This window comes from Tetrao urogallus (assembly GCF_951394365.1).
Source record: "Tetrao urogallus genome assembly, chromosome: 4".
NCBI classification, from domain to species: Eukaryota; Metazoa; Chordata; class Aves; order Galliformes; family Phasianidae; genus Tetrao; species Tetrao urogallus.
In genome coordinates this window covers 70,775,890-70,803,879 of record NC_136817.1, presented here as the reverse complement: position 1 = coordinate 70,803,879, position 27,990 = coordinate 70,775,890, and the positions used below count along the sequence as shown (strand labels likewise).

Genomic DNA, 27,990 nt, shown 5'->3' with positions numbered 1-27,990 from the left:
AGTGACGAAACCCCATTGCCCAGTGCTGGGAGTGAGGAAACCCCATTGCCCAGTGCTGGGAGTGAGGGAACCCCATTGCCCAGTGCTGGAAGGGAGAAAACCCCATTGCCCAGTGCTGGGAGTGAGGAAACCCCATTGCCCAGTGCTGGGAGTGACGAAACCCCATTGCCCAGTGCTGCGAGTGAGGAAACCCCATTGCCCAGTGCTGGAAGGGAGAAAACCCCATTGCCCAGTGCTAGTGGAGGTGAGGAAACCCCATTGCCCAGTGCTGGAAGGGAGAAAACCCCATTGCCCAGTGCTGGGAGTGAGGAAACCCCATTGCCCAGTGCTGGAAAGGAGGAAACCCCATTGCCCAGTGCTGGAAGGGAGTGAGGAAACCCCATTGCCCAGTGCTGGAAGGGAGGAAACTCCATTGCCCAGTGCTGGAAATGAGGAAACCCCATTGCCCAGTGCTGGAAATGAGGAAACCCCATTGCCCAGTGCTGGGAGTGAGGAAACCCCATTGCCCAGTGCTGGGAGTGAGGAAACCCCATTGCCCAGTGCTGGGAGTGAGGAAACCCCATTGCCCAGTGCTGGGGGAGGTGAGGGAACCCCATTGCCCAGTGCTGGGAGGGAGGAAACCCCATTGCCCAGTGCTGGAAGTGAGGGAACCCCATTGCCCAGTGCTGGTGGAGGTGAAGAAACCCCATTGCCCAGTGCTGGAAGGGAGGAAACTCCATTGCCCAGTGCTGGAAATGAGGAAACCCCATTGCCCAGTGCAGGGGGAAGTGAGGAAACCCCATTGCCCAGTGCTGGAAGGGAGGGAACCCCATTGCCCAGTGCTGGAAGGGAGGAAACCCCATTGCCCAGTGCTGGAAGTGAGGGAACCCCATTGCCCAGTGCTGGGAGTGAGGGAACCCCATTGCCCAGTGCTGGGAGTGAGGGAACCCCATTGCCCAGTGCTGGAAGTGAGGGAAGCCCATTGCCCAGTGCTGGAAAGGAGGAAACCCCATTGCCCAGTGCTGGGAGTGAGGAAACCCCATTGCCCAGTGCTGGGAGTGAGGAAACCCCATTGCCCAGTGCTGGTGGAGGTGAAGAAACCCCATTGCCCAGTGCTGGAAGGGAGGAAACTCCATTGCCCAGTGCTGGAAATGAGGAAACCCCATTGCCCAGTGCAGGGGGAAGTGAGGAAACCCCATTGCCCAGTGCTGGGAGTGAGGGAACCCCATTGCCCAGTGCTGGGAGTGAGGGAACCCCATTGCCCAGTGCTGGAAATGAGGAAACCCCATTGCCCAGTGCAGGGGGAAGTGAGGAAACCCCATTGCCCAGTGCAGGGGGAAGTGAGGAAACCCCATTGCCCAGTGCTGGGAGTGAGGGAACCCCATTGCCCAGTGCTGGGAGTGAGGGAACCCCATTGCCCAGTGCTGGAAATGAGGAAACCCCATTGCCCAGTGCAGGGGGAAGTGAGGAAACCCCATTGCCCAGTGCTGGGAGTGAGGGAACCCCATTGCCCAGTGTTGGAGGTGAGGAAACCCCATTGCCCAGTGCTGGGAGTGAGGAAACCCCATTGCCCAGTGCTGGGAGTGAGGGAACCCCATTGCCCAGTGCTGGGAGTGAGGAAACCCCATTGCCCAGTGCTGGGAGTGAGGGAACCCCATTGCCCAGTGCTGGGAGTGAGGGAACCCCATTGCCCAGTGTTGGAGGTGAGGAAACCCCATTGCCCAGTGCTGGGAGTGAGGAAACCCCATTGCCCAGTGCTGGGAGGGAGGAAACCCCATTGCCCAGTGCTGGGAGTGAGGAAACCCCATTGCCCAGTGCTGGAAGGGAGTGAGGAAACCCCATTGCCCAGTGCTGGAAGGGAGGAAACCCCATTGCCCAGTGCTGGAAGTGAGGAAACCCCATTGCCCAGTGCTGGGGGAAGTGAGGAAACCCCATTGCCCAGTGCTGGAAATGAGGAAACCCCATTGCCCAGTGCTGGGAGTGAGGAAACCCCATTGCCCAGTGCTGGGGGAAGTGAGGGAACCCCATTGCCCAGTGCTGGGAGTGAGGGAACCCCATTGCCCAGTGCTGGGAGTGAGGGAACCCCATTGCCCAGTGCTGGGAGTGAGGAAACCCCATTGCCCAGTGCTGGTGGAGGTGAAGAAACTCCATTGCCCAGTGCTGGGAGTGAGGGAACCCCATTGCCCAGTGCTGCTCTGCTGCCTTGTGATAAGCCAGCAGCACTGCCTGCCTGGTGGTGTTTGCCCAGCAGTGAGCAAGCAGAGCAGAAAGCTGCTCCTTCCATCCCGTTGGCACACAGGCTGTCTTGCAGGGTCTCTTCCCTGACGTCCCCCAGCTCGATGGCTTTAAGCCGGGTCCTGGGGCTGCCATAAAGCCGTGCTGCTGGGGTGAGGTGTGAGCGCTGCAGGGCTGGGATGGGGAGCACGGGACGCCATGTGGGGCTGCAGCCTGGGTGGGGGGCTGTAAAACCCCAGGGCTGGGATGGGTGCACGGGGGGTGTCGCCCTGAGCTGTGGGGCACCCACAGAGCGCAAAGCAGGTGGGCCTGGGGGTTTTCTTTCCACGGTGCGAACGCTGAGCTCTCCTCCGAGGCTCTGCTGCAGTTGCAGGGGAGCAGCTGGCAGCCCCAAGGGAGGCCGTCTGACGGTGCTGTGCCACGCTGGGCACAGAGGGGCTGTGGGGCACCGTCCCTGAGGCGGCGCCGTCCCTTTGAGCCTGGCCAGAGCCCTCCCAGCCCGTGCTGCAGAGCGCAGCGTCCCCCGGGCTGCAGGGCGTAACCTGCAGCTTTCTCTGCCCGCAGAGCTGCCCAGCAGTGGGGCAAAGTGTGCAGGAGGACCAGGTGACTGCTGCGCTGTGCTGTGTGCATGGGGGGGCTGCAGGGCTCGCCGCTGTGCAGTGAGAACCCCACGTGTGGCCGGGCACGTCGGGCAGGGCGCCGCTTGGCTGCTGGGTGCCTCTGCTCACAGCACGGCCCTGGGGCGCTCGCTGTGCCCTGCATCAGAGCACCAGCATCGTCCCCAGCGGAGCCGTGTGCTGAAGGCAGTGCTGGTTTCACCACAAAGCCCCAGCAGCGCAGCCTCCAGCTGCCTGGAGCAGCAGCAGGGGCAGAGATGGGGGCAATGGGGGCCCCAAGCAGCGCGCACGGGGCCCAAGGGAGCCCTGCCGGGCACTGGGCCGCCTGCTGGGCACGCTGGGGGTGGGATGGGGTTGGGGTTGGGACCCACGGGGGCTGGGAGGTGCCCAAGGGGTCGGGTTCCCACTGGGTGTGAGCACGGCTGCGTGCCCTGCTCGTGCGTTGTGCCCTCATTGCTCACTAACAACTTGGAGCCCTGGTTGCTGTGAGCCTGCGGTGCCGCGCAGGCGGTTGTGTGAAAACCTTTCTGTGAGGTCTGGCTCTGTTTGTGCCAACGTGTTTCCTGCATGCCGTAACCCCACTGCCACCTCGGGGGGAGTCACCAAAGGCTTGTGGAAAGGGCTGTGGGTGCAGAGCTGCAGGTGGAGGTCTCCAAAAGCTGCCCCCATGGCGATGCTGGGGTGCAGGGAGGCTGTGGGCGATTTGGGGAGGTTCTGAGTGGTTGCCCTCAGGGTTCAGTGGGTTCCTTGGAGCTCCGTGCTATGAACGCTGCTCCTCCTCTTGGCCGTTCTCGGTTTGATGCTGTAGGAGGAAGAAAACCTGCGTTCCCAAGTCAGGGACCTGGAGGAAAAGTTGGAGACGCTGAAGATCAAGCGCAATGAGGACAAAGCCAAGCTTAAAGAGCTGGAGAAGTACAAGATCCAGCTGGAGCAGGTGCAGGAGTGGAAGAGCAAGATGCAGGAGCAGCAGGCAGACCTGCAGAAACGGCTAAAGGAGGCCAGGAAGGTGAGCCTGCAGCTCGCGTGGGGTCCCCAGGGCTGGGGGAGAAGCTTTGTGCCTCCTCTTCGTGTCTCCTTCTGTGTTGCTGTCAGGAATTGCTGTCTCTAAAAGGCAGTGCGTTCCCACACGGCTCCCGTGGCTTAAAGCAGCACCTCGTTGTGGTTTTGTTTTAATGCAGCACTGAGGGGCTTCTCTTTGCTGCACTGTCGGTGTTTGGGACGGTCTGTGTGGGCTGAGGGGAGCGGTGCTGTGCTGGGGGCTGTTTGTGTTCCTGGGGGGGCTGGAGGGGATGGCAGCGCGTGTAAATGTGTGTGTAACAGACACAGCTGGGCTCTCAGCACTGCTGAGACCTCGCAGCCCCCAGCCCCATCCCTGCCACAAGCTGGCTGCCCCAGCAGTTCAGGCCATCCGTGGCCTTGGGCATCTCCAGGGATGGGGCAGCACAGCTCCAGGCAGCTGGAAAGGCTGTGAATAGGGGAGGGGAAATGGGAGTGTGGGCACAGAGCCGCCCCTGCCAGCCCTCATCAGCTGTCGTTAATTAGAACCATAGGGTCATTGTCCAGAGGGGGGGGTGGGTGAGAGACCCCAAGGGCAGGGAATGGGGCTCTGCCGCCGTGTTGGAGCTGTGGGTGCTGCTGTTCATTGCAGGGGTGGCCTTCGAAGGCCACTTCCAACTCAGACCGTTCTGTGGCATGATGGAACGGTTGGGTTGGGGGGCGCCTTAAAGCCCACCCAGAGCCAACCCTGCAGCAGGGCCCCATCCAGCCTGGCCTTGGGCACCTCCAGGTGGGCCTCAAGCCTCCTTTGGGACGGCTGTGAGAGCTGGAGCTGCCCAGGGCTTCGTGGGAGGGCTCTCCATTGCTGGCCCTGCACTTTGGGCACGGTGTTTTCACCCGTGCGTTTGACCCCAGGAAGCCAAAGATGCTCTGGAAGCCAAGGAGCGCTACATGGAGGAGATGGCCGACACTGCCGACGCCATCGAGATGGCAACCCTGGACAAGGAGATGGCAGAGGAGCGGGCAGAGTCCCTGCAGCAGGAGGTGGACTCCCTGAAGGAGAAGGTGGAATATCTCACCATGGACCTGGAGATCCTGAAGCACGAGATCGAAGAGAAAGGTGGGCGAGGAGCTGGGGATGGTCGGCCTGGGCTGCTGCGTCCTGGGGAGGGCACTCAACTCCCTGAGCCCTGGGGAAGGGTGGGGATGGATGGGTTGGGAGCCAGGGGCCTCGTTTCAGTGCCTGTCCCCGTGCTGGGGACGGCGGTCCCCCTCCAGAAGGGCCCTCTGTGTTTTGCCCTCTCTGTGACTCAGCTGCCCTCTTCCTGAGCGCTTCGCGCCGGGGAGCCGGAGCTGCTGGTGAGTCCACGAGAGCAGAACCTTCCTTCCTGCTGCAGGCTCGGATGGAGCAGCGTCCAGCTACCAGGTCAAGCAGCTGGAGGAGCAAAACGCGAGACTGAAGGAAGCTCTTGTGAGGTAGGAGAGCGCCTGCGCTCCCCGGGAGGATGGGGGCCGTCTCTCTCTGTCGCTGTGCGCTGATCAGAATCCCTGTGTGCATGAGTGCACGTGGCGGCTGCTGCCACCCTGGGGCTCTGAGCTCTGTGCTCTGTGAGCCTGCAGCAGAGAAGGGAGAATTCCTTCTCACTGCAGTGACATTTATTGCTGCCAAGTCCCCTGAGGGCAGCTCGTGTGCCTGGGGGAGGGGGTGCCTGCACTGCACTGCACTGCGAGCCTGCGAGGGGCTGGGAGCAGCTCGACCTCCAGATACGTGGCCTCTGTGTGCCTTAAAGAGCCCAGCAGTGACATTATGAGTGCTGTTGTGTCACACAGAGCCCAGCAGTGACATTATGAGTGCTGTTGTGTCACACAGAGCCCAGCAGTGACATTATGAGTGCTGTTGTGTCACACAGAGCCCAGCAGTGACATTATGAGTGCTGTTGTCATAGAGCCCAGCAGTGACATTATGAGTGCTGTTGTGTCACACAGAGCCCAGCAGTGACATTATGAGTGCTGTTGTGTCACACAGAGCCCAGCAGTGACATTATGAGTGCTGTTGTGTCATAGAGCCCAGCAGTGACATTATGAGTGCTGTTGTGTCATAGAGCCCAGCAGTGACATTATGAGTGCTGTTGTGTCATAGAGCCCAGCAGTGACATTATGAGTGCTGTTGTGTCACACAGAGCCCAGCAGTGACATTATGAGTGCTGTTGTGTCATAGAGCCCAGCAGTGACATTATGAGTGCTGTTGTGTCATACAGAGCCCAGCAGTGACATTATGAGTGCTGTTGTGTCACACAGAGCCCAGCAGTGACATTATGAGTGCTGTTGTGTCATAGAGCCCAGCAGTGACATTATGAGTGCTGTTGTGTCATACAGAGCCCAGCAGTGACATTATGAGTGCTGTTGTGTCACACAGAGCCCAGCAGTGACATTATGAGTGCTGTTGTGTCACACAGAGCCCAGCAGTGACATTATGAGTGCTGTTGTGTCATAGAGCCCAGCAGTGACATTATGAGTGCTGTTGTGTCATAGAGCCCAGCAGTGACATTATGAGTGCTGTTGTGTCACACAGAGCCCAGCAGTGACATTATGAGTGCTGTTGTGTCATAGAGCCCAGCAGTGACGTTATGAGTGCTGTTGTGTCACACAGAGCCCAGCAGTGACATTATGAGTGCTGTTGTGTCATACAGAGCCCAGCAGTGACATTATGAGTGCTGTTGTGTCATACAGAGCCCAGCAGTGACATTATGAGTGCTGTTGTGTCACACAGAGCCCAGCAGTGACATTATGAGTGCTGTTGTGTCACACAGAGCCCAGCAGTGACATTATGAGTGCTGTTGTGTCATAGAGCCCAGCAGTGACATTATGAGTGCTGTTGTGTCATAGAGCCCAGCAGTGACATTATGAGTGCTGTTGTGTCATACAGAGCCCAGCAGTGACATTATGAGTGCTGTTCTGTCACACAGAGCCCAGCAGTGACATTATGAGTGCTGTTGTGTCATAGAGCCCAGCAGTGACATTATGAGTGCTGTTGTGTCACACAGAGCCCAGCAGTGACATTATGAGTGCTGTTGTGTCATACAGAGCCCAGCAGTGACATTATGAGTGCTGTTGTGTCACACAGAGCCCAGCAGTGACATTATGAGTGCTGTTGTGTCACACAGAGCCCAGCAGTGACATTATGAGTGCTGTTGTGTCATAGAGCCCAGCAGTGACATTATGAGTGCTGTTGTGTCATACAGAGCCCAGCAGTGACATTATGAGTGCTGTTGTGTCACACAGAGCCCAGCAGTGACATTATGAGTGCTGTTGTGTCACACAGAGCCCAGCAGTGACATTATGAGTGCTGTTGTGTCATACAGAGCCCAGCAGTGACATTATGAGTGCTGTTGTGTCACACAGAGCCCAGCAGTGACATTATGAGTGCTGTTGTGTCATACAGAGCCCAGCAGTGACATTATGAGTGCTGTAGTGTCACAGAGCCCAGCAGTGACATTATGAGTGCTGTTGTGTCACACAGAGCCCAGCAGTGACATTATGAGTGCTGTTGTGTCATACAGAGCCCAGCAGTGACATTATGAGTGCTGTTGTGTCACACAGAGCCCAGCAGTGACATTATGAGTGCTGTTGTGTCACAGAGCCCAGCAGTGGCATTATGAGTGCTGTTGTGTCATACAGAGCCCAGCAGTGACATTATGAGTGCTGTTGTGTCACACAGAGCCCAGCAGTGACATTATGAGTGCTGTTGTGTCACACAGAGCCCAGCAGTGACATTATGAGTGCTGTTGTGTCATACAGAGCCCAGCAGTGACATTATGAGTGCTGTTGTGTCATACAGAGCCCAGCAGTGACATTATGAGTGCTGTTGTGTCACACAGAGCCCAGCAGTGACATTATGAGTGCTGTTGTGTCACACAGAGCCCAGCAGTGACATTATGAGTGCTGTTGTGTCATACAGAGCCCAGCAGTGACATTATGAGTGCTGTTGTGTCACACAGAGCCCAGCAGTGACATTATGAGTGCTGTTGTGTCATACAGAGCCCAGCAGTGACATTATGAGTGCTGTTGTGTCATACAGAGCCCAGCAGTGACATTATGAGTGCTGTTGTGTCACACAGAGCCCAGCAGTGACATTATGAGTGCTGTTGTGTCACACAGAGCCCAGCAGTGACATTATGAGTGCTGTTGTGTCACACAGAGCCCAGCAGTGACATTATGAGTGCTGTTGTGTCACACAGAGCCCAGCAGTGACATTATGAGTGCTGTTGTGTCACACAGAGCCCAGCAGTGACATTATGAGTGCTGTTGTGTCATAGAGCCCAGCAGTGACATTATGAGTGCTGTTGTGTCATACAGAGCCCAGCAGTGACATTATGAGTGCTGTTGTGTCACACAGAGCCCAGCAGTGACATTATGAGTGCTGTTGTGTCATACAGAGCCCAGCAGTGACATTATGAGTGCTGTTGTGTCATAGAGCCCAGCAGTGACATTATGAGTGCTGTTGTGTCATACAGAGCCCAGCAGTGACATTATGAGTGCTGTTGTGTCATACAGAGCCCAGCAGTGACATTATGAGTGCTGTTGTGTCATACAGAGCCCAGCAGTGACATTATGAGTGCTGTTGTGTCATACAGAGCCCAGCAGTGACATTATGAGTGCTGTTGTGTCATAGAGCCCAGCAGTGACATTATGAGTGCTGTTGTGTCACACAGAGCCCAGCAGTGACATTATGAGTGCTGTTGTGTCATACAGAGCCCAGCAGTGACATTATGAGTGCTGTTGTGTCACACAGAGCCCAGCAGTGACATTATGAGTGCTGTTGTGTCATAGAGCCCAGCAGTGACATTATGAGTGCTGTTGTGTCACACAGAGCCCAGCAGTGACATTATGAGTGCTGTTGTGTCATACAGAGCCCAGCAGTGACATTATGAGTGCTGTTGTGTCACACAGAGCCCAGCAGTGACATTATGAGTGCTGTTGTGTCATACAGAGCCCAGCAGTGACATTATGAGTGCTGTTGTGTCATACAGAGCCCAGCAGTGACATTATGAGTGCTGTTGTGTCATACAGAGCCCAGCAGTGACATTATGAGTGCTGTTGTGTCATACAGAGCCCAGCAGTGACATTATGAGTGCTGTTGTGTCATAGAGCCCAGCAGTGACATTATGAGTGCTGTTGTGTCACACAGAGCCCAGCAGTGACATTATGAGTGCTGTTGTGTCATACAGAGCCCAGCAGTGACATTATGAGTGCTGTTGTGTCACACAGAGCCCAGCAGTGACATTATGAGTGCTGTTGTGTCACACAGAGCCCAGCAGTGACATTATGAGTGCTGTTGTGTCATAGAGCCCAGCAGTGACATTATGAGTGCTGTTGTGTCATACAGAGCCCAGCAGTGACATTATGAGTGCTGTTGTGTCACACAGAGCCCAGCAGTGACATTATGAGTGCTGTTCTGTCACACAGAGCCCAGCAGTGACATTATGAGTGCTGTTGTGTCATAGAGCCCAGCAGTGACATTATGAGTGCTGTTGTGTCACACAGAGCCCAGCAGTGACATTATGAGTGCTGTTGTGTCATACAGAGCCCAGCAGTGACATTATGAGTGCTGTTGTGTCATAGAGCCCAGCAGTGACATTATGAGTGCTGTTGTGTCATACAGAGCCCAGCAGTGACATTATGAGTGCTGTTGTGTCACACAGAGCCCAGCAGTGACATTATGAGTGCTGTTGTGTCACACAGAGCCCAGCAGTGACATTATGAGTGCTGTTGTGTCATACAGAGCCCAGCAGTGACATTATGAGTGCTGTTGTGTCATACAGAGCCCAGCAGTGACATTATGAGTGCTTTCAGCCCTGCTATCAGTGCCCAACTACACAAATGGGTCTGGGGGCTCCTCAGCTGCACTCTGCCAGCACTGTGCAGTGTGCTGCAAGGAATGGCCTCCCCACGCTGCCTGGGCTGCTGCTGGGCTGCTGCTGAGCCTCGCTGTCCTGCAGGATGAGGGACCTCTCTGCGTCGGAGAAGCAGGAACACGTGAAACTCCAGAAGCAAATGGAGAAGAAAAACACGGAGCTGGAATCCCTGCGACAGCAGAGGGAGAAACTGCAGGAGGAGGTGAAGCAGGCGGAGAAAACGGTCGATGAGCTGAAGGAGCAGGTGAGTGCTGGGGGGGATGGCTGGGGTGCTGAGCAGCAGTGTGGGGCACTGGGCAGCAGGTGTGGGGCTCAGCAGTGGATGTGGGGCACTGGGCAGCAGTGTGGGGCTCAGCAGTAGATGTGGGGCTCAGCAGTAGATGTGGGGCTCAGCAGTGGATGTGGGGCTCAGCAGTGGATGTGGGGCACTGGGCAGCAGGTGTGGGGCTCAGCAGTGGATGTGGGGCACTGGGCAGCAGTGTGGGGCTCAGCAGTAGATGTGGGGCTCAGCAGTGGATGTGGGGCTCAGCAGTAGATGTGGGGCACTGGGCAGCAGGTGTGGGGCTCAGCAGTGGATGTGGGGCTCAGCAGTAGATGTGGGGCTCAGCAGTGGATGTGGGGCTCAGCAGTGGATGTGGGGCTGAGCAGTAGATGTGGGGCTCAGCAGTAGATGTGGGGCTCAGCAGTGGATGTGGGGCTCAGCAGTAGATGTGGGGCACTGGGCAGCAGGCGTGGGGCTCATCAGTAGATGTGGGGCTGAGCAGTAGATGTGGGGCTGAGCAGTAGATGTGGGGCTCAGCAGTGGATGTGGGGCACTGGGCAGCAGGTGGGGGCACCTGTTGGCTCGGAGCCCTTTCTGCAGTCACTGTTGCAGCCCGTACTTGGTGACACGGTTGGGGCTGCCCGGTGCTGGGCTGGCCGTGCAGCAGTCGGGCCCCCAGCAGCCCTGAGGTGGGGCTGTGAGTCGGTGCTGCTTCCAGGTGGACGCTGCTTTGGGCGCCGAAGAGATGGTGGAAACTCTGACAGAGAGAAACCTGGACCTGGAGGAGAAAGTCCGGGAGCTGCGTGAGACCGTTGGGGACCTGGTAGGTGGGGGCACTGGGTGGGGGGCGGTGGGACCCCACAGCGGGTTGGGAGCTGCTCTGTGCTGCCCAGCAGCGGCGCCACGGCACATCAGCGCCTCTGCAGGCATTGGAGGCCAGGCTGAACGTGGCTCTGGGCAGCCTGGGCTGCTGGTCGGCGACCTGCACCCATCATGGGGTTGGAACCGGATGAGCATCGCGCTGCTGTGCAACCCAGGCCGTTCTGTGGTTGATTCTGTGCTTCTCTGTCCCTCCTCCCCAGGAAGCCATGAACGAGATGAACGACGAGCTGCAGGAGAACGCCAGGGAGACGGAGCTGGAGCTGCGGGAGCAGCTGGACATGGCGACGGCGCGGGTGCGCGAGGCGGAGAAACGCGTGGAGGCCGCCCAGGAGACCGTGGCTGATTATCAGCAGACCATCAAGAAATACCGGGAGCTGACGGCGCACCTGCAGGTACTGCTGGAGGCCCTGAGCACGGGGCTGAGCCTGGCTGTGTCCACAGAGGGCTGGCCGTGAGCTGGGGCTGCGTGCTGCTCTGCTGCCCGGCTGCGTCCGGGTGTGGAGCCTTCAGTGCAGGAAAGGCAGGGAGCTGCTGGAGAGGGAGCAGAGGAGCCACAGGGATGAGCAGGGGCTGCAGCATTGATCACAAAGCCAGGCTGAGGGAGCTGGGCTTGTTCAGCACGGAGAAGAGAAGCTGTGGGGTGAGCAAAGTGCAGCCTGCAGTGCCTGAAGGGAGCCTGCAGCCAGGAGGGGAGGCAGCTCTGTGCAAGGGGAGATGGCAGCAGGACGAGGGGAAACGGCTGGGAGCCGAGGGAGGGAAGAATGAGGTTGGATGTCAGGGGGAGTTCTTTAGAGAGAGAGAGGTGAGGTGCTGGAACAGCTGCAGAGAGGCTGCGATGCCCCGTCCATCCCTGGAGGTGTTGGAGGTTGGATGGGGCCCTGGGCAGCCTGGTGTAGCTTTAGATATGGAGGTTGGTGGCCCTGCGTGCAACAGAGGGTTGGAGCTTTGTGATCCTTGAGGTCCCTTCCAACCCAACCATTCTGTGACTCTGCTGCCCTGCAGAGGTTCTGTGCTGTGCTGGCTGTGCCCACGGCTCCAGGCAGTGCTGGCTGTCCCTCTGCTGCACGGGGAGCATCTGCTGGAGCCCATACTGAGCACATGGGTGTTTCAGCATTCGCTCTGCTGAGCTCTGCTGCTGCAAACTTGGGAACCTGGAGCAGCTGGAGCACCGTGGGTCACCCAGCACAGCTCTCAGCTCTCCTTGGCGTTGCTGGTGGCTCAGAGATGGGTGATGAGTCCATGGGGCTCCTCGGCTTCCACACAGCTCAGCAGCATCAGCTGTGTTCCTCTTTCTCACCTTCCCCCACTGCTGTTGCACAAGGAGCCCCCGGAGAGCAGCCCTGCAGCTGCTGTGGGTGCGCAGGGGCCGTGGGGCTGCGTGGTTTGAACCTCTGTGTGAGCGCGCTTCTCTCCGTGCTCAGGATGTGAACCGGGAGCTCATGAGTCAGCAAGAGGCGTCCGCAGAGAAGCAGCAGCAGCCTCCTCCCGAGATGTTCGACTTCAAGATCAAGTTTGCAGAGACGAAGGCCCACGCGAAGGTAGGGCAGCAGGAGCGCCGGGTGCCGGCTGCAAACCGTCCTCGGGTGCTTCCTGCTGCGTGGAGCTGTGGGGTGCTGGGGGGGCGCCCTTCTCCTGAGAGCTGTACAGCCCTGAGCCTGTTCTGTGCTGCTCTGTGCTGCTCTGCACTGCACTGCGCTGCTCTGTGCTGCTCTGTGCTGCTCTGTGCTGCTCTGCTCTGCTCTGTGCTGCACTGCACTGCTCTGTGCTGCTCTGTGCTGCTCTGCTCTGCTCTGTGCTGCTCTGTGCTGCTCTGCTCTGCTCTATGCTGCTCTGTGCTGCTCTGTGCTGCACTGCTCTGCTCTGTGCTGCTCTGCACTGCTCTGTGCTGCACTGTGCTGCACTGCACTGCTCTGCACTGCTCTGCACTGCTCTGCTCTGCTCTGCGCTGCTCTGCTCTGCACTGCACTGCACTGCGCTGCTCTGCACTGCACTGCACTGCTCTGTGCTGCTCTGCACTGCTCTGCACTGCTCTGCTCTGCGCTGCTCTGTGCTGCTCTGCTCTGCTCTGCTCTGCGCTGCTCTGCACTGCACTGCACTGCTCTGTGCTGCTCTGCACTGCTCTGCTCTGCTCTGCTCTGCGCTGCTCTGCTCTGCACTGCACTGCACTGCGCTGCTCTGCTCTGCGCTGCTCTGTGCTGCTCTGCACTGCTCTGCACTGCTCTGTGCTGCACTGCTCTGTGCTGCTCTGCACTGCTCTGTGCTGCACTGCTCTGTGCTGCTCTGCGCTGCTCTGCACTGCACTGCTCTGTGCTGCTCTGTGCTGCTCTGCACTGCTCTGCGCTGCACTGCACTGCTCTGCTCTGCTTTGCTCTGCTCTGCTCTGCGCTGCTCTGCTCTGCACTGCTCTGCTCTGCTCTGCTCTGCTCTGCACTGCACTGCTCTGCTCTGCACTGCACTGCTCTGCACTGCTCTGGTCTGTGCTGCTCTGCTGCTCTGTGCTGCACTGCTCTGCTCTGCTCTGCTCTGCACTGCACTGCTCTGCTCTGCACTGCACTGCTCTGCTCTGCTCTGCGCTGCACTGCTCTGCACTGCACTGCTCTGCTCTGCTCTGCACTGCACTGCTCTGCACTGCACTGCTCTGCTCTGCTCTGCTCTGCACTGCACTGCTCTGCACTGCTCTGGTCTGTGCTGCTCTGCTGCTCTGTGCTGCACTGCTCTGCTCTGCTCTGCTCTGCACTGCACTGCTCTGCTCTGCACTGCACTGCTCTGCTCTGCTCTGCGCTGCACTGCTCTGCACTGCTCTGCTCTGCTCTGCTCTGCACTGCACTGCTCTGCTCTGCTCTGCACTGCACTGCTCTGCTCTGCACTGCTCTGCACTGCACTGCTCTGGTCTGTGCTGCTCTGTGCTGCTCTGTGCTGCTCTGCACTGCTCTGGTTTGTGCTGCTCTGCGCTGCTCTGTGCCGCTGGCTCTCAGGCAGCCGTGCACCATCAGCACCCTGCGCCTTTTCCTCCGCGCTGCTCTCAGCTGCCGCCCCGTCCTGCGGCGCTGCGTGGGGTTGGCGTGAGCCGGGCGCCGGGTCGGAAGCACTGAGCAGCTCTGCGCTGTGTTGCTGCAGGCCATCGAGATGGAGCTGCGGCAGATGGAGGTGCAGCAGGCCAACCGGCACGTCTCCCTGCTCACCTCCTTCATGCCGGACAGCTTCCTGCGCCACGGCGGGGATCACGACTGCATCCTGGTGCTGCTGCTCATCCCACGGCTCATCTGCAAGGTGGGCTCCCCGGGGCTGGAGGGGCCGTCCTGCAGCCGCTGTGCTGTTGGGCTTCACCTTCCGTCCTGGGATTTTGAGTGTTTATTTGTGTGAGGACCTTCAGCGGGGCCTGGGAGAAGGAAGAGGTGGAGGGAGAGGAGGAGGAGAAGGAGGAGGAGGGAGCAGAGGTTCCTGCCCTGGCTGCCAGCTGCTTGCAGCACTGGGGCTCAGCCTGACCTTTTGGGCAGTGCCAGCATTCCGCCAGCACGGGCGCGGTGGGGGCTCCCAGCCGGTTCCTCTCCGCGCTCAGAGATCCTCCCAGGAACGGTGCTTTTTGGGGACGGAGGTGCAGGGGATCCACCCCGTACCCAGCAGACCAACTCAGGGCAGGCGCAGCACGACTCCTGAAGCTTTCCCCTTCCCCACAGGCGGAGCTGATCAGCAAACAGGCGCAGGAGAAGTTCGAGCTGAACGAGAACTGCGCGGCGCGCACGGGGCTGCGGGGAACGGCAGGAGAGCAGCTGAGCTTCGCAGCGGGGCTGGTGTATTCGCTGAGCCTGCTGCAGGCCACGCTGCACAAATACGAGCAGTGAGTGCACGGCCCGCCCCGCTGCCCCATCCCCAGCCCCCAGCCCCCAGCCCAGCCGTCCGGCTCCCATCGACGCCGCATTGCTGTGCGGTGCCGCGGCGTGGGGATGGCGGTGAGGGGCTGCGCTCGTCCTGCAGGGGGCAGCTCCCAGGAACGGGGCTCGCCGAGGCAGAGCTCTGGGAGATTCCTTTGCTGCTGAACGCTGTGCGCTGCTGCGAGGTGGCGGATCTGCCTCCAGCGCTGCGTTCTGCCCCCAGAGGCTGCGTTGCGCCGCGCCGGGGGCTGCCTCACGGAGCTCCCGTTTCGTGCTCTGCTTTCCTGCGGGCGTCTTGACTTCTGCCCAGCTGTTGTGCTCCCCAGGGAGCTTGGAAGTCGGCTCCCAAACAGCACAGCCCCGCTGCTGTCACAGGTGAGCTGACCGTGCCTGCGTTCCCCCCCCCCCAGAGCCCTGAACAAATGCAGCGTGGAGGTGTACAAGAAGGTGGGGATGCTGTACCCCGAGATGAGCGTGCACGAGCGCTCCCTGGACTTCCTGATCGAGCTGCTGCACAAGGACCAGCTGGACGAGACGGTCAACGTGGAGCCCCTGACCAAAGCCATCAAGTACTACCAGGTGGGCGCCGTGCACCAGCCTGCCTTGGTGCTCCAGGGGGCATTTCACCCCTGCAGCATGCGGCCTTTGAGCCCGCGGCCGCCGGCTGGGGCTGTGCTGCATCCCGGGAGGTGCAACAGAATTCCCCTGCGCTGGGATTCTGCACCTCTGTGCTGTCGGTGGGTGGTTCAGAAGGGCCCCCCTTAATGCAGCTCCTTGTGAGGGCTGGGTGCTCGCAAGGCCTGCGCTGCTCCTGCTGAGTTTTCGCTTCCAGTTAAAAATGAGGGCAAACTCAGCCTTTGTGGGTTGGCTTTTTTTAATGCATTTCCACACTTGGTTCGTGTGCCTGCATGTGTGGGAGCACTCAAGGGACGCCGGTCTGTGATGATCTCTTTTCGTGCAGCACCTGTACAGCATCCACCTGGCCGAGCAGGGTGAGGACTGCACCATGCAGCTGGCCGACCACATCAAGGTGAAGTGCTGCAATGCAGCCGCTGCCCCCCGCATCCCATGGGGGTGGCCTGGGAGTCCCTGCAACCCCCCCAGCCTCGCTGGCTGTTCCCTGGCAGCTGCTGCTGCTGGCACAGCCGTGGGACAGGGGGGAGGTGTGGGCTGTGGGCCCTGCAGGGTCCCTCGCATCCAGGAGCTCCTGGGCTCCGTGTGGAAGCATCACACCCCACGGGGTGAAACCAAACCTGTTTGGCCCTCAAACTGTTCTCCTGGAAAGCCTGGGGTTGCAGCAGCATGGGGTGCAGGGGGTCCGACCCAGCACTGCAGCCCAGAGCACCGTGCTGCCCTGCGCTGCTGCTCACGGCGCCCGCTTTGTGCCCACAGTTCACCCAGAGTGCCTTGGACTGCATGGGGGTGGAGGTGTGCAGACTGCGCGCCTTCCTGCAGGTAGGAGGGAGCGAGGGGTGGGCTGCGCTGGGTGCCCCCATCCCCAGCAGATGGCTGAGCTCCTTTTTCCTCTCTTAGGCCGGGCAGGAGGCGTCCGACCTGGCCATCCTGCTCAAGGACCTGGAGACGTCGTGCAGCGACATCAGGCAGTTCTGCAAGAAGATCCGGCGCCGCATGCCGGGCACGGACGCACCGGGCATCCCAGCAGCGCTGGGCTTTGGGCAGCAGGTGGGCTGCGTGCTGTCTGTGCTCAGGGGGGGTGCCTGGGCTTCATGGCCTCCCCTCCATCCTTGAGTTTCCTCCTGCTTCCCCCACGTTTGCCCTCCTCCCAGTGATGGCTGCTAAACGTCAGCCCTGTCGGAGCCCGGCCAGGGGCTGCTCTGCTCCATGGCTGCAGTGCCTGGGGTGGTGCGGCCCCTTTGCTTCCCCCCCTCAACCTCCCTCTGCCCGGCCCCAGGTGTCAGACACGCTGCTGGACTGCCGTAAGCACCTCACCTGGGTGGTGGCCGTGCTGCAGGAGGTGGCCGCTGCCGGCGCGCAGCTCATCGCCCCGCTGGCTGAGAATGAGGGGCTGCAGGCAGTGAAGCTGGAAGACTTGGCCTTCAAAGTCAGCGAGCAGGTGGGCAGCTGTGCTCTGCCTCCCCGGGTGCCCTGCTGCAGCGAGGGGACCGAATCCCTGCTGCGCTGCAGAGCCTGGAGCAAAGCGGGATGGGAAATGCTGCACCGCAGCCGGCTCTGCCCTGCAGCCCCTGTGGATGTGACACGGTGTGGGGGGGCGGCAGGGGGCTGGGAGCTCTGCTGAGGGCCTCCTGCCCTGCCACTTCCCCCCAATTCCTTGTAGATCTACGGCACTCAGGGCATCAACCCCTACGAGTGCCTGCGCCAGTCCTGCAGCATCCTTATTGCCACCATGAACAAGATGGCCACGGCCATGCAGGAGGGAGAATACGATGCCGACCGGCCACAGAGCAAGGTGGGCCGGGCTGTGGGGTGGGCTGCGGGCTGGGCTGCAGGGGGGGCTGCAGGGGGGGCTGCAGGGGGGGCTGCGGGCTGGGCTGCAGGGTGGGCTATGGGGTGGGCTATGGGGTGGGCTGCGGGCTGGGCTGCAGGCTGAGGGGTGGGCTGGGCTGCAGGGCGGGCTGTGGGGTGGACTGCGGGATGGGCTGCGGGCTGGGCTGCAGGGTGGGCTGCAGGGGGGGCTGCGGGCTGGGCCGCAGGGTGGGCTATGGGGTGGGCTATGGGGTGGGCTGAGGGGTGGGCTGTGGGGTGGGCTGTGGGGTGGGCTGAGGGGTGGGCTGTGGGGTGGGCTATGGGGTGGGCTGAGGGGTGGGCTGAGGGGTGGGCTGAGGGGTGGGCTATGGGGTGGGCTGAGGGGTGGGCTGAGGGGTGGGCTGTGGGCTGGGCTGTGGGCTGGGCTGCAGGGGGGGCTGCAGGGGGGGCTGCAGGGGGGGCTGCGGGCTGGGCTGCAGGGTGGGCTATGGGGTGGGCTATGGGGTGGGCTGCGGGCTGGGCTGCAGGCTGGGGGGTGGGCTGGGCTGCAGGGCGGGCTGTGGGGTGGACTGCGGGATGGGCTGCGGGCTGGGCTGCAGGGTGGGCTGCAGGGGGGGCTGCGGGCTGGGCCGCAGGGTGGGCTACGGGGTGGGCTATGGGGTGGGCTGAGGGGTGGGCTGTGGGGTGAGCTGTGGGGTGAGCTGCGGGGGGGGCTGTGCTTGGCGCCCTGCAACCCAATTCTATATCGTCTCCCTCCGCTCCCCTCTGCAGCCCACCCCACCTGCTGAGCTGCGGGCAGCCGCTCTTCGGGCTGAGATCACCGATGCTGAGGGGCTGGGGCTGAAGCTGGAGGACAGGGAGACGGTCATCAAGGAGCTGAAGAAGTCCCTCAAGATCAAGGTGAGCCGTCAGTGGGGCAGCCAGCCAGCGGAGGGCAGCAGGGCTGCTGTAGTGCTCAGCGTTGTGCCCCCGCTGCCGAGCTGCTGCCTGTGGAGCTGCTGCTTCACACCCCATCCGATCCTCAGCAGTGCTGCAGCCCGGTGCCTCGCTGTGGGCGCTGCTCTGGGCACCGGCGTTACGGCAGTGTGGGATTTCTGGGCAGCCCCTGTTAGGGACCTGCAGAGAGCTCTCCCCTGTGCTCCCCCAGGGCTCTGAGCTCTGCTTTCTTCCCCTGTGCTGCAGGGTGAGGAGCTGAGCGAAGCCAACGTGCGCCTCAGCCTCCTGGAGAAGAAGTTGGACAGCGCGTCCAAGGATGCCGACGACCGCGTGGAAAAGATACAGACGAAGCTGGACGAGACCCAAACACTGCTCAAGAAGAAGGAGAAGTAAGCGTGGGGTGGGGGCTGCGGGGGCTATGGGGCTGTTAGGGGTCCCCTGTGGCCCAGAGCCACCCATTCTGCTCGAGGCGATGTGGGGCGATCTGTGGGGCGGCACGGGGCGAGCCGTGGTCAGAGCTGTGAGCGCGTGGGCTTCTGCAGGGAGTTTGAGGAGACCATGGACGCCCTCCAGGCTGACATCGACCAGCTGGAATCCGAGAAGGTGGAGCTGAAGCAACGCCTGAACAACCAGTCCAAGCGGACCATCGAGGGGCTGCGCGGGGCCCCCGCCTCCGGGGTCGCCTCCATCGTGTCGGGCATCGCAGGAGGTGCGTGGCAACGAGCAGCTGTGGGGGCGCTCACAAAGGGAGGGGGAGTGCAGCGGTGCCCCCCGGGGGGCTCTGCTGTCCTTGGGGACGTGGAGCCCTGGATGTGCCGTCAGGGTCGGGGTGATGGGGACAGGAGGTGCTGGAGCGGTGGTGGCGCCGTGGGGAGGGCCGGCAGCTCCGTTTGGGGGCAGTGAGGGCAGCTGGGGCGTTGGCAGCTCTGTGTCCCTCAAGTGGTGGCAGGCAGAGCTCCATGCAGAGCTGGCATTACCGGTGGTGCTGGCTGCAGGGCAGCGCGTGGCAGAGCCATCAGCTCCCTGTGGCCGAGGGCCCTGCAGCACTGTGGCGGCTCCTGGCCCATCCGGCCCCCCATGCTGGGTGATGCCATCGCAAGGAGGGCACGGCAGCATCGCCCTCTCGCTGCACCACGACCACCAGCAGCTCGCTGGGGAGCAGATGGCGGCTGCCTTTGGGTTGCAACCTCTCCCTGTGTCACTGCAGCCATGAGCTGCAGCTCCGGGCATCCCGCAGTCACTGCAGCAGGGGCACGGAGTGGCACAGGACACGGCTGGGGGCACAGCTGCTCTCAGCTGCCAGCCCCAGTCCTCAGCATAATTCCTCTTCTTGTCTCTCCTCTGCCTCCTCTCCCTGCACTGCAGAGGAACAGCAGAGAGGTACGGCAGCACGGCAGCGCGGCGCTCCCGGCAGTGCATGCAGGGCGGCGGGCACACAGCATGCTGGGGGTGGGCAGCAGCTGCAACGGGGGAGGGTCGCAGTTGGGGGCAGAGGGCTGCACCGAGTGTGGGACTGCAGGATGCGGGGCGACGCGACTGCAGCGACGGTCCCTGCAGCGCCCGCAGTGCGTCCCTGGGAGACGGGCAGCGGGAGCAGCTGGGGCTGCTGTGAGCACGGCGTGGTGCGAGCTGTGCCTGAGCAAGACCTGAGCTCAGCCCCGGTGCCTCGGGCGGCCCAAATCGTGGGGCCGAGCCCTCGGTGTGCCCAGCACCCCCCGTGCTGCATGGCTGACGCCGCGTGCCTTCCTGCAGGCGTGGGAGCTGGGCAGGCAGCCGGGGGCGGCAGCACGGGGCCGGTGCAGGTGAAGGATTCCCCCCTCCTCCTGCAGCAAATCGAAGCGCTGCAGCTCTCCATCAGGCACCTCAAGAACGAGAACAACCGCCTCAAGGTGAGCACGGGGCGGCGGGACGTGGGGCTGGCGGAGCCACCCTGCCACGACCCCCAGCTGGGGGGCAGGATCTGGCAGTGCTGGGCGCATTGGTGCTGAGTGGAGCTCTAGGAGGAAACAGAGCAGCAAAGAACTTCATTAAGCAAATAGCGTTTTGCTGGCAGTAATTCACAGACGTGTAATTATGCAGCTGGTGATGCGTGGCTGCAGGGCTGTGATTTGACCTGGTGTAGGGAACCTGCTTTGGCAGGGGGTTGGACTCGATGATCTCTGGAGGTCCCTTCCCTTCCTGCTGCTGTGGGGGAGCCCCAAGCCCGGCAGGCACTGAGCTGCACTGCAGGGCCACCCCCCTCCATCCCCTACCCCACAGTGTGAGGCAGCACTGCCACCACGGGTCCCCCACCGTCGGGAGCTCCGCCTGCAGCTGTTTCTGAGCGCCACTTTGTCTTCTTCTCCTTGCCTTTAACGCTCATTTTCCCTGTTCCTTTCCTCCCAAACACCCAACCTGCTCCCATCACCCCCTGCCCCAATCACCCCCTATTCCTCACCCCCCCTCCCCGCCGTCCGTTCCACTGCTGTCCCCTCGCAGGGCGCACAGATGAAGCTGGAGCTGGCCGGCCTGAAGCCCCTGCAGGTGGCCAAGGTGTCCCTGCCGCAGAGCAAGCATGGGGAGGGCCCGGCCACGCTCACGCTGTACCGCAAGAGCACGCAGCTGCTGGAGACCCTGTACCAGATGAGCACCAACGCCAAGGTGGTGGACACCAAGCAGACCAAGTCAGGTGAGCCCAGCGGGGACGCGGTGAAGCCGAGCCCGAGGGCTGTGAACGCCGTCGGTGCCATCCTCGTGCCGGGGGGAGCAGCGGCACCGTGCGGAGCCCCTGCCCGCCCCTCAGCCGGGCCGGCCGGGCGCTGGGACCGCTCACGGTGCCGCGCAGCCCCCCGTGCAGCCCCGCCGTGCTGGGGGCGTTGTAGCGCCGGGGATGGCACGGCGCCGGAGAGGCGCTGCTCGCTGCTGCAGCTCAGCCTCCCCAGGAGCCCCACGGCCGCCAGCCTCCCCTGGCACCCCGGGGTGCTCTGAGTGCAGGGCTTGGTGAGGGCCGCGGCCACGCGTTCACCCCATACCTCCGCAGGACGCAGCGCGGCCGCGCGGCTGTTGGAGCAGACGGCCCGGCTGTGGGCCGTGAAGGGCAGCATCGAGGCGCTGCGGGTAAGGAGTGCGGGCAGCGCCCGGGCGGGGGATGGGGGGAGCGGGGGCTGCGGGCGGTGCTGGAAGCGGCGGCTCTGCGCAGGACGAGGCCATGCGGGAGATCGTGCAGGAGCAACCGGGCGCCGGCGTCCCCACCAGCTTCGGCGCGTTCCCCTCCTCGTCCTTCCTGAAGGTGAGTTGAGCGGGGCCTCGTGGGGTTCAATGGAGCTCGGACCCCCCCGGCCCCACCGCCGCCGCTCTCTCCCGCAGGCGCAGCGCGAGAAGGAGCAGGGCCTGACTCGTTTCGGCCGCGTGTCCATCCCGTGCGCGCCGGGACACGGCCGGGAGCAGCGCGTGCTGCTCACCCCGGAGCTGCTGCTCCAACTCCAGCGGCATTTCGTGGTGTAGGAGCCCCCCGGAGCACCGCGTGTCCCCCCCGGCAGAGAAACCCCCCCGTTCCCCTCCCGCCCAATAAAGCCTCGTGCAGCCACGCAGCTCCACGCCTTCTTTCGGCCGCACCGCGGTTGGGGTGCCGGGGGGGAGGGCTGCTGGGGGGCGGGAGGTGCCGGGGCTCCGGCCACGTGCGGCACGGCGGGAAGGGGGGCAGGAGCACACGTGCGTGCAGCGAACCGAGCGGAACGCGGGGAAAGCGCTGCGGCCGCTCCCATTGGCCGGGAGTGGGAAGAGGCGGGCTGTAGCTGCAGTGCGCGTCTCTGATTGGCCGAGAGAGTAAAGGTGGGCGGATCCGCGTCTGTCGCTCGCTCATTGGCTGCGGGCGCCCTTCTGGAGGAAGCCTGCGCTGATTGGTTGGCGGGAGGGGCGGTGCCGCCGCCGATTGGCTACGTGCGAGCGGGGCGGGTTTCCGATAAAGCGGGCTTCCGGTGCGGTGCTCTCAGTTCCGGGCGGCGCTGGCGGCACGATGGTGAGCGCGGGGCCTGCGGGGCCGAATCCGCCCGCATCGGGCCGGGGTCGCAACGCCGGGCGGGGGAGGCGGGCGGGAGAGGGCCGGGGGGCCGCGGGCGCGGATCGGATCGGATCGGATCGGGGCCGCCTTCGTCGCAGCGGGCGCGAATCGGGGCCTGGCGGGCGTCCCGGGCCCGCGCTGACGGCGGCGCTCGCTCAGGTGCTGCTGCACGTGCTGTTCGAACATGCCGCCGGGTACGCGCTGTTCGCCGTCCGCGAGGTGGAGGAGATCGGTTTGCTGCTGCCGCAGGTACGGGCCGGGCCGGGATGGGGGTGAGGGTGGGGGTGCGGCGGCCCCGCGTGCCGCCCCGGGCCGTGACCGCGTCCCGCCGTAGGTGGAGGAGAGCGTGCTCACCGTCGGCAAGTTCCACAACGTGGTGAAGCTCGTGGCCTTTTCCCCGTTCAAATCCGCGCAGAGCGCCCTGGAGAACATGAACGCCGTCTCCGAGGGTGAGCGCGGCGCGCGGCTCCCCCGTGCGGCTCCCGGCCCGCCCCGCTGAGCGCCGCTCCGCGTCCCGCAGGGATCCTGCACGAGGATCTGCGGCTGCTGCTGGAAACGTCGATGCCGGCCAAGAAGAAGAAGGCGCTGCTGGGGGTGGGAGACGCCAAAATCGGGGCCGCCATCCTGGAGGAGTTGGGTTATCAGTGCCAGACCGGCGGCGTGGTGGCTGAGATCCTGCGGGGTGAGTCGAGCTGCAGGGCACAGGGCTGCGTGTGGGGATGGGGATGGCGGTAGGGATGGGGCCGGTGACGGTTTGTCCCCCTGCAGGGATCCGCCTGCACTTCCATGCCCTGGTGAAGGGCCTCACGGCGCAGTCGGCCTCCAAGGCGCAGCTCGGCCTCGGCCACAGCTACTCCCGGGCCAAGGTGAAGTTCAACGTGAACCGCGTGGACAACATGATCATCCAGTCCATCAGTCTGCTGGACCAGCTGGACAAGGACATCAACACCTTCTCCATGCGCGTGCGGTGAGCGGGGGGCCGGGCTGGGCAGGGTGGCGCTGCGGAGCCTCCCCACGCTTACCGCAGGTGGCTGCATCTCCAACCGCCTGCAAAGAACGGGGAGGGAGAGCACGGCCTCGGGTAACACCCCGGCTGGGGCGGCGGTGCTGCGGCCGGATTGTGACCGGGGGGACACGGGTGGCCAGGGGGCTGTGGGGTCGGTGCGGGGGGTCGGTGTGGGGGCAGCGCCTGTGCTGATGCTGTCGTGCAGCGAGTGGTATGGGTACCACTTCCCCGAGCTGATCAAGATCGTGTCTGAGAACTACACCTACTGCCGGCTGGCCAAATTCATCGGCAACCGCAAGGAGCTGAGCGAGGAGAGCCTGGAGGGGCTGGAGGAGATCGTCATGGATGGCGCCAAGGCTCAGGCCATCCTGGAGGCGTCCCGCTCCTCCATGGGTGAGTGGGGTTCTGCGCAGCCTGTGGAGCTCCTGGCGGAGCTTGGCTCCCTGACGCTGCTTTCCGCAGGGATGGACATCTCCCCCATCGACCTCATCAACATCGAGAGCTTCTCCAGCCGCGTGATCTCTCTGTCCGAGTACCGTAAGGGCCTGCAGGAGTACCTGCGCTCCAAGATGAGCCAAGTGGCCCCCAGCCTCTCAGCCCTCATCGGGGAGGTGGTGAGTGAGTGCGTTCCCCCCTCCCCCCCCAGGCCGTGGAAGTGATGTCTGAGCGAATCTGTCAATCCACTGAGCCGCTGTGCTGACAATCCTCATTGCTGATCCCGGCTGGGTGCTGCCTGCCCCCCCCGTGGCCCCGGTGCTCCGAGGGCAGCCGTAACCCCGCGTCCCTTCGCAGGTGGGCGCCCGCCTCATCTCCCACGCCGGCAGCCTGACGAACCTGGCCAAGTACCCGGCCTCGACGGTGCAGATCCTGGGGGCTGAGAAAGCCCTGTTCAGGTACTGCCGCAGGGTGGTCGCGGTGATGGCGGCTCCCTGGGCTGCCGGCTGCGATGCGCCGGGCTGCTTCGGCCTCGGCCGCGTGTGAGCTGCCGGCCCCAGCCCCTGAGCGACCGCCGCGGCGCAGCAGCTCGTGCCGAGCGCTGTGTGAGGTCAGAGGGTGGGGAGCGGGGCAGCGGCCCTGGGGGGTGGAGGGGCGGCAGCTCCCGTCAGGGCACCTCGGCCCTGGGCTGCCCCCGATGGCACGCTGGGTTTCTGGCAGGGCTCTGAAGACACGAGGGAACACCCCCAAGTACGGCCTCATCTTCCACTCCACCTTCATCGGGCGCGCGGCCGCCAAGAACAAAGGGCGCATCTCCCGCTACCTGGCCAACAAATGCACCATCGCCTCCCGCATCGACTGCTTCTCGGGTCTGTGGGGCTGGGATGGGGGGTGGATGGGGGGCTGGGATGGGGCTGGGATGGGGGGTGGATGGGGGGCGGGATGGGGGCAGGGGAAGCGGCCTCTGCTGTGATGGGAAGATTTTTCGTCAGCAGCATTTCACGGAGTGAATGTTGAGTTCTGTGGGCTGAGCGGAGGCTGGGATGGGGGGAGGTGGGCGCCGAGCTCGGGTGGATGAGGGGGGCTGAGGCCAGCTGTCCCCACAGAGGTTCCCACCAGCGTCTTTGGGGACAAGCTGAGGGAGCAGGTGGAGGAACGGCTGGCGTTCTACGAGACCGGAGAGCCGCCCCGCAAGAACCTGGACGTCATGAAGGAGGCTGTGGTGGAGGTGAGGCTGCGGGGAGGTGGGGCTGCTGGGTGGGCATCGTGTCGGACGTGATGTGAAGCACCCACCTGACCTGCTGTGGAGGCAAAAAGCTGATTTAATGAGGCTGATCCGACGGCTGTGCTGGCAAGGGGGGGTGGTGGGAGTCCGGCCCTGCGCTGAGCGCTCCTCTGCTGCCTGCAGGCCAACGAGGTGGTGGCTGAGGTCAAAAGGAAGCAGGAAAAGAAGGAGAAGAAGAGGAAGAAGCGGGAGAAGCGGCGCCTGGAGGCTCTGGCTGCAGCTGCGGAGGAGATGGAGAACTCTGTGCAGGAGGCAGAGGTGAGGGCAGAGGCTCCGAGTGCCCTTTGGGGTGGGTTGGTGGTGGCCTCGCTGTGCAGTGGGCTGTTCAGCAGCGTCTGCTGCTCTTGCTCCACTGCCCTGCAGGACTGGGGGATGTTTGGGCCCCAGCCCAGCTTGGGGGGGGTTATAGAATCATAGAATCACCCAGGTTGGAAAAGACCTCAAAGCTCCCCCAGTCCAACTGTTCACCTATTGCCAACAGCTCCCATCCAGCCTTGCCTTCAACACCCCCAGGCTCGGTGCCTCCCCCACCTCCCTGGGCATCCATTGCAGTGCTGCCCACCTTTCTGACCAGCAATTCTTCCTCACGCCCAGCCTGAATCTCCCCTGCCGCAGCTTGAAGCCGTTCCCTCTGCTCCTATCGCTGATGGCACGAGAGCAGAGGCCGACCCCCAGCTCCCTTCAGGCAGCCATAGAGAGCAGTGAGCTCTGCCCTGAGCTCCTCTTCTCCATGCTGAACATTCCCAGCTCCTTCAGCCTCTCCTCAGCCCTGTGCTCCAGACCCCTCACCATTTTGTTGCCCTCCTTTGAACACGTTCCAGGCCCTCCATGTCTTTCCTGCAGTGAGGGGCCCAAAACTGCACACAGCACTCGAGGTGCGGCCGCACAGAGCTGAGCACAGGGATGGATGCTCAGCTCCCTGCTCTGCTGGCAGCGCTGTTTCTGATGCTGGCCAGGCTGCCATTGCCCTTCCTGGCCACCTGGGCACACTGCTGGGTTGGTTGCAAGGAGCCAGTGTTTGTCTCTGTGCTCCATAGGCTGAGCCCTCACTGTGTGTTTTCTCTTAGGAAAACAACATAGAGCCAAAGAAAAAGAAGAAGAAGAAGAAGGAGCAGGAGCAGGAAGCTGCCACAGAGCCAGAGGAGAACGGGCTGGAGGAAGAGGCCTTGCCCAAGAAGAAAAGGAAACTGCTGGCAGAGGGCGCCCCTCTGGAGAAGAAGAAGAAGAAGTCCAAGGACTTGGAGGAGGATTAAAGTGAGGGGCAGTGGGAGCGGGGCCGTGCTCCAGCACTGCGGACTCAGAGGCCAGTTTGGTTTGGCTGCAGCTCCTCAACCCGCCGTCCGATTGCCGGCAGCTGCGTGCCCAGCACTGCAGGCATTGGGCAGCAGCTCTGCTCTGCTCTGCGCCCCGTGGCCGCGCTCAGCCGGGGCTCCTGCTGCCTTGCAGAGCCCTGCAGCGGCTGCAGCTGCGCGCCGTCCGTGGCTGCCAGAGGGCGACAGCCTGTGCAGTGTGACCGAGCCTCAATAAAGGGCTCGGGTTGGTGTTGAGCTGCGTTCCTGGTCTGCTGCTGCCGCCGCTGGGCCTCTCAGAGGGCCCAGGAGCCCCCAGCGCGGTGCCCGGTAACAGCACTGCACCCCACAGCGGCACGGAGCTGCTGGAGCACATGGCACAGTGCTGTGCTCTGTTCCTGCAGCCAGGAGGAGCTGCTGGTGGCACACGAGTGGGGATGGAGCAAGGAGATGAGAGGGCGAGGCTGCCCACCCCCCCCCCGCCGCATCGTTACATTGCAGAGGCTGCTTTATTACAGGGAAGCAATAAATTACCGAGCAGGCAGCGGGAGCGGCACGGCTGCCAGAGGCCGAGCAGCAGCCCTACGCATCCAGGGCCCCAATCACAGCGTGGGTGAAATCCAGGGACGTGGCGTATCCGCCCATGTCTGCTGTGCGCACCTGCAACAAAAGGCGGCGTCAGTGAGGAGGGAGAGGCGCTGAGCTGCCGTGGGCTGCGGCCGTTCCTCTGCCCCTCCGGGGTCGGGCGAGCGCCGCTCCGTGTGCGCCGTCCCTACGAATCTCTGCCCATGCTTACAGCTCAGCCTCGCCGCTCTCTGCCTTGCAGAACCCCAACCGCGGCCCCCTGCCCCAGCGGAACGAAGGGCTGCAGCTTCCTCTGCTCCCAGCAGCTGCGCCAAGAGACGGCTGAAGGAAGAGAGGAGCGCTGGGCTGCTGCAGGAGGGGCGTTGCGTCCCAGCTGCAGCCCAGGGCCGGCCCTGCTCCGATGGGGTGATTTGGGATGCAGGCAGCAAGCGGGGCTGTGGGGAAACGGCACCCGGGCCGGGTGCAGGATGGGGGGAGCACAGGACCCATTTATTTGCATACAAAACACGAAGCACAGTTCGCTAAACGCGGGTCCCAGACGCTCGCTCGCACACGCAGCTGCGGGGCAAAGCCTCCCTTGGTCCCATCAAGAGCTCCTGCAGCCTCATCCCCCTGCAAGGCCAGCAGGGCTCAGCACAGGCTGACCCCCACCTTGCTATGGCTGGGCACAGGAGGGAGCTGCGAGCGGCTGCTGCCCTGGGAAGGGGGGGTTGAGCTGACAGCCTTCAGCAAGGAGCCACTCGTAAGGACAGGGCGCAGGGCCGACCCTGGGCAGCTCGTGAGCAAACCTCACATCTCCCTTTGCTGCACGTAGCACTGCATCTCACGGGACGCTCCGACCAAGCCAACAGCTGCCCTCGCACACCCCCAGCGCAGGGCCTCAGCCCTGGGGTCCTATTTATTGCTAAAGCCTCTGGGGGCACGGAAAGACGTCGGCAGGACCCCGGGTCCCGCTGCTGTGCAGAGCTGCCTGCCTGGGATGTGCCTGGGGGCCGCCACCTCCTCTGGCACCGCTCGGCTGTGGGGAGAAGGGAGACGTGGCCACCGGGGCTCCGGGTGGGCATTGGGCTGGGGAAGAGGAGAGCCCCCTCCTCCCCTGAGGCCCAGGGCGAGGGCAGGGGAAGGAATGGCTGCGGGGCTTTAAACTACGGTGGGGGAGGCCGCTGCAGGGCGCAGTGAGGTCCCAGGGCTCGCCGCGGGCGAGTGGGGCTC

General features: G+C 62.8%; 2 protein-coding genes across 3 annotated transcripts in view; both read left to right on the top strand.

Annotated features, from left to right (window-relative positions):
* Nucleotides 1-21,668, top strand: part of DCTN1 (dynactin subunit 1) — a 39,184-nt gene extending 17,516 nt beyond the window's left edge. For both annotated transcript variants that reach the window (XM_079534712.1, XM_079534711.1), the window contains 24 exons: nt 3,640-3,837; nt 4,743-4,947; nt 5,225-5,303; nt 9,827-9,986; nt 10,723-10,827; nt 11,087-11,278; nt 12,308-12,424; nt 14,004-14,156; nt 14,564-14,724; nt 15,169-15,337; nt 15,720-15,788; nt 16,151-16,213; nt 16,292-16,441; nt 16,671-16,832; nt 17,055-17,186; nt 17,975-18,103; nt 18,386-18,528; nt 18,682-18,848; nt 19,505-19,519; nt 19,892-20,028; nt 20,618-20,807; nt 21,159-21,235; nt 21,318-21,407; nt 21,485-21,668. In XM_079534712.1, the coding sequence (XP_079390838.1) occupies nt 3,640-3,837; nt 4,743-4,947; nt 5,225-5,303; nt 9,827-9,986; nt 10,723-10,827; nt 11,087-11,278; nt 12,308-12,424; nt 14,004-14,156; nt 14,564-14,724; nt 15,169-15,337; nt 15,720-15,788; nt 16,151-16,213; nt 16,292-16,441; nt 16,671-16,832; nt 17,055-17,186; nt 17,975-18,103; nt 18,386-18,528; nt 18,682-18,848; nt 19,505-19,519; nt 19,892-20,028; nt 20,618-20,807; nt 21,159-21,235; nt 21,318-21,407; nt 21,485-21,622 (3,201 nt within the window). In that variant the 3' untranslated portion in view covers nt 21,623-21,668. The remainder of the gene's footprint in view (nt 1-3,639; nt 3,838-4,742; nt 4,948-5,224; nt 5,304-9,826; nt 9,987-10,722; nt 10,828-11,086; nt 11,279-12,307; nt 12,425-14,003; nt 14,157-14,563; nt 14,725-15,168; nt 15,338-15,719; nt 15,789-16,150; nt 16,214-16,291; nt 16,442-16,670; nt 16,833-17,054; nt 17,187-17,974; nt 18,104-18,385; nt 18,529-18,681; nt 18,849-19,504; nt 19,520-19,891; nt 20,029-20,617; nt 20,808-21,158; nt 21,236-21,317; nt 21,408-21,484) is intronic.
* A 465-nt stretch (nt 21,669-22,133) lies between these two features.
* NOP56 (NOP56 ribonucleoprotein) lies at nt 22,134-26,253 on the top strand (the record flags this gene model as incomplete). The annotated part of the gene is made up of 11 exons (XM_079534192.1): nt 22,134-22,427; nt 22,513-22,627; nt 22,699-22,860; nt 22,947-23,145; nt 23,390-23,577; nt 23,647-23,798; nt 23,977-24,077; nt 24,340-24,488; nt 24,726-24,847; nt 25,028-25,162; nt 25,972-26,253. The coding sequence occupies 11 exons, from the start codon at nt 22,134-22,136 to the stop codon at nt 26,155-26,157; spliced, it is 1,803 nt and encodes a 600-aa protein (XP_079390318.1). The 3' UTR covers nt 26,158-26,253.
* Nucleotides 26,254-27,990: the final 1,737 nt, after the last annotated feature.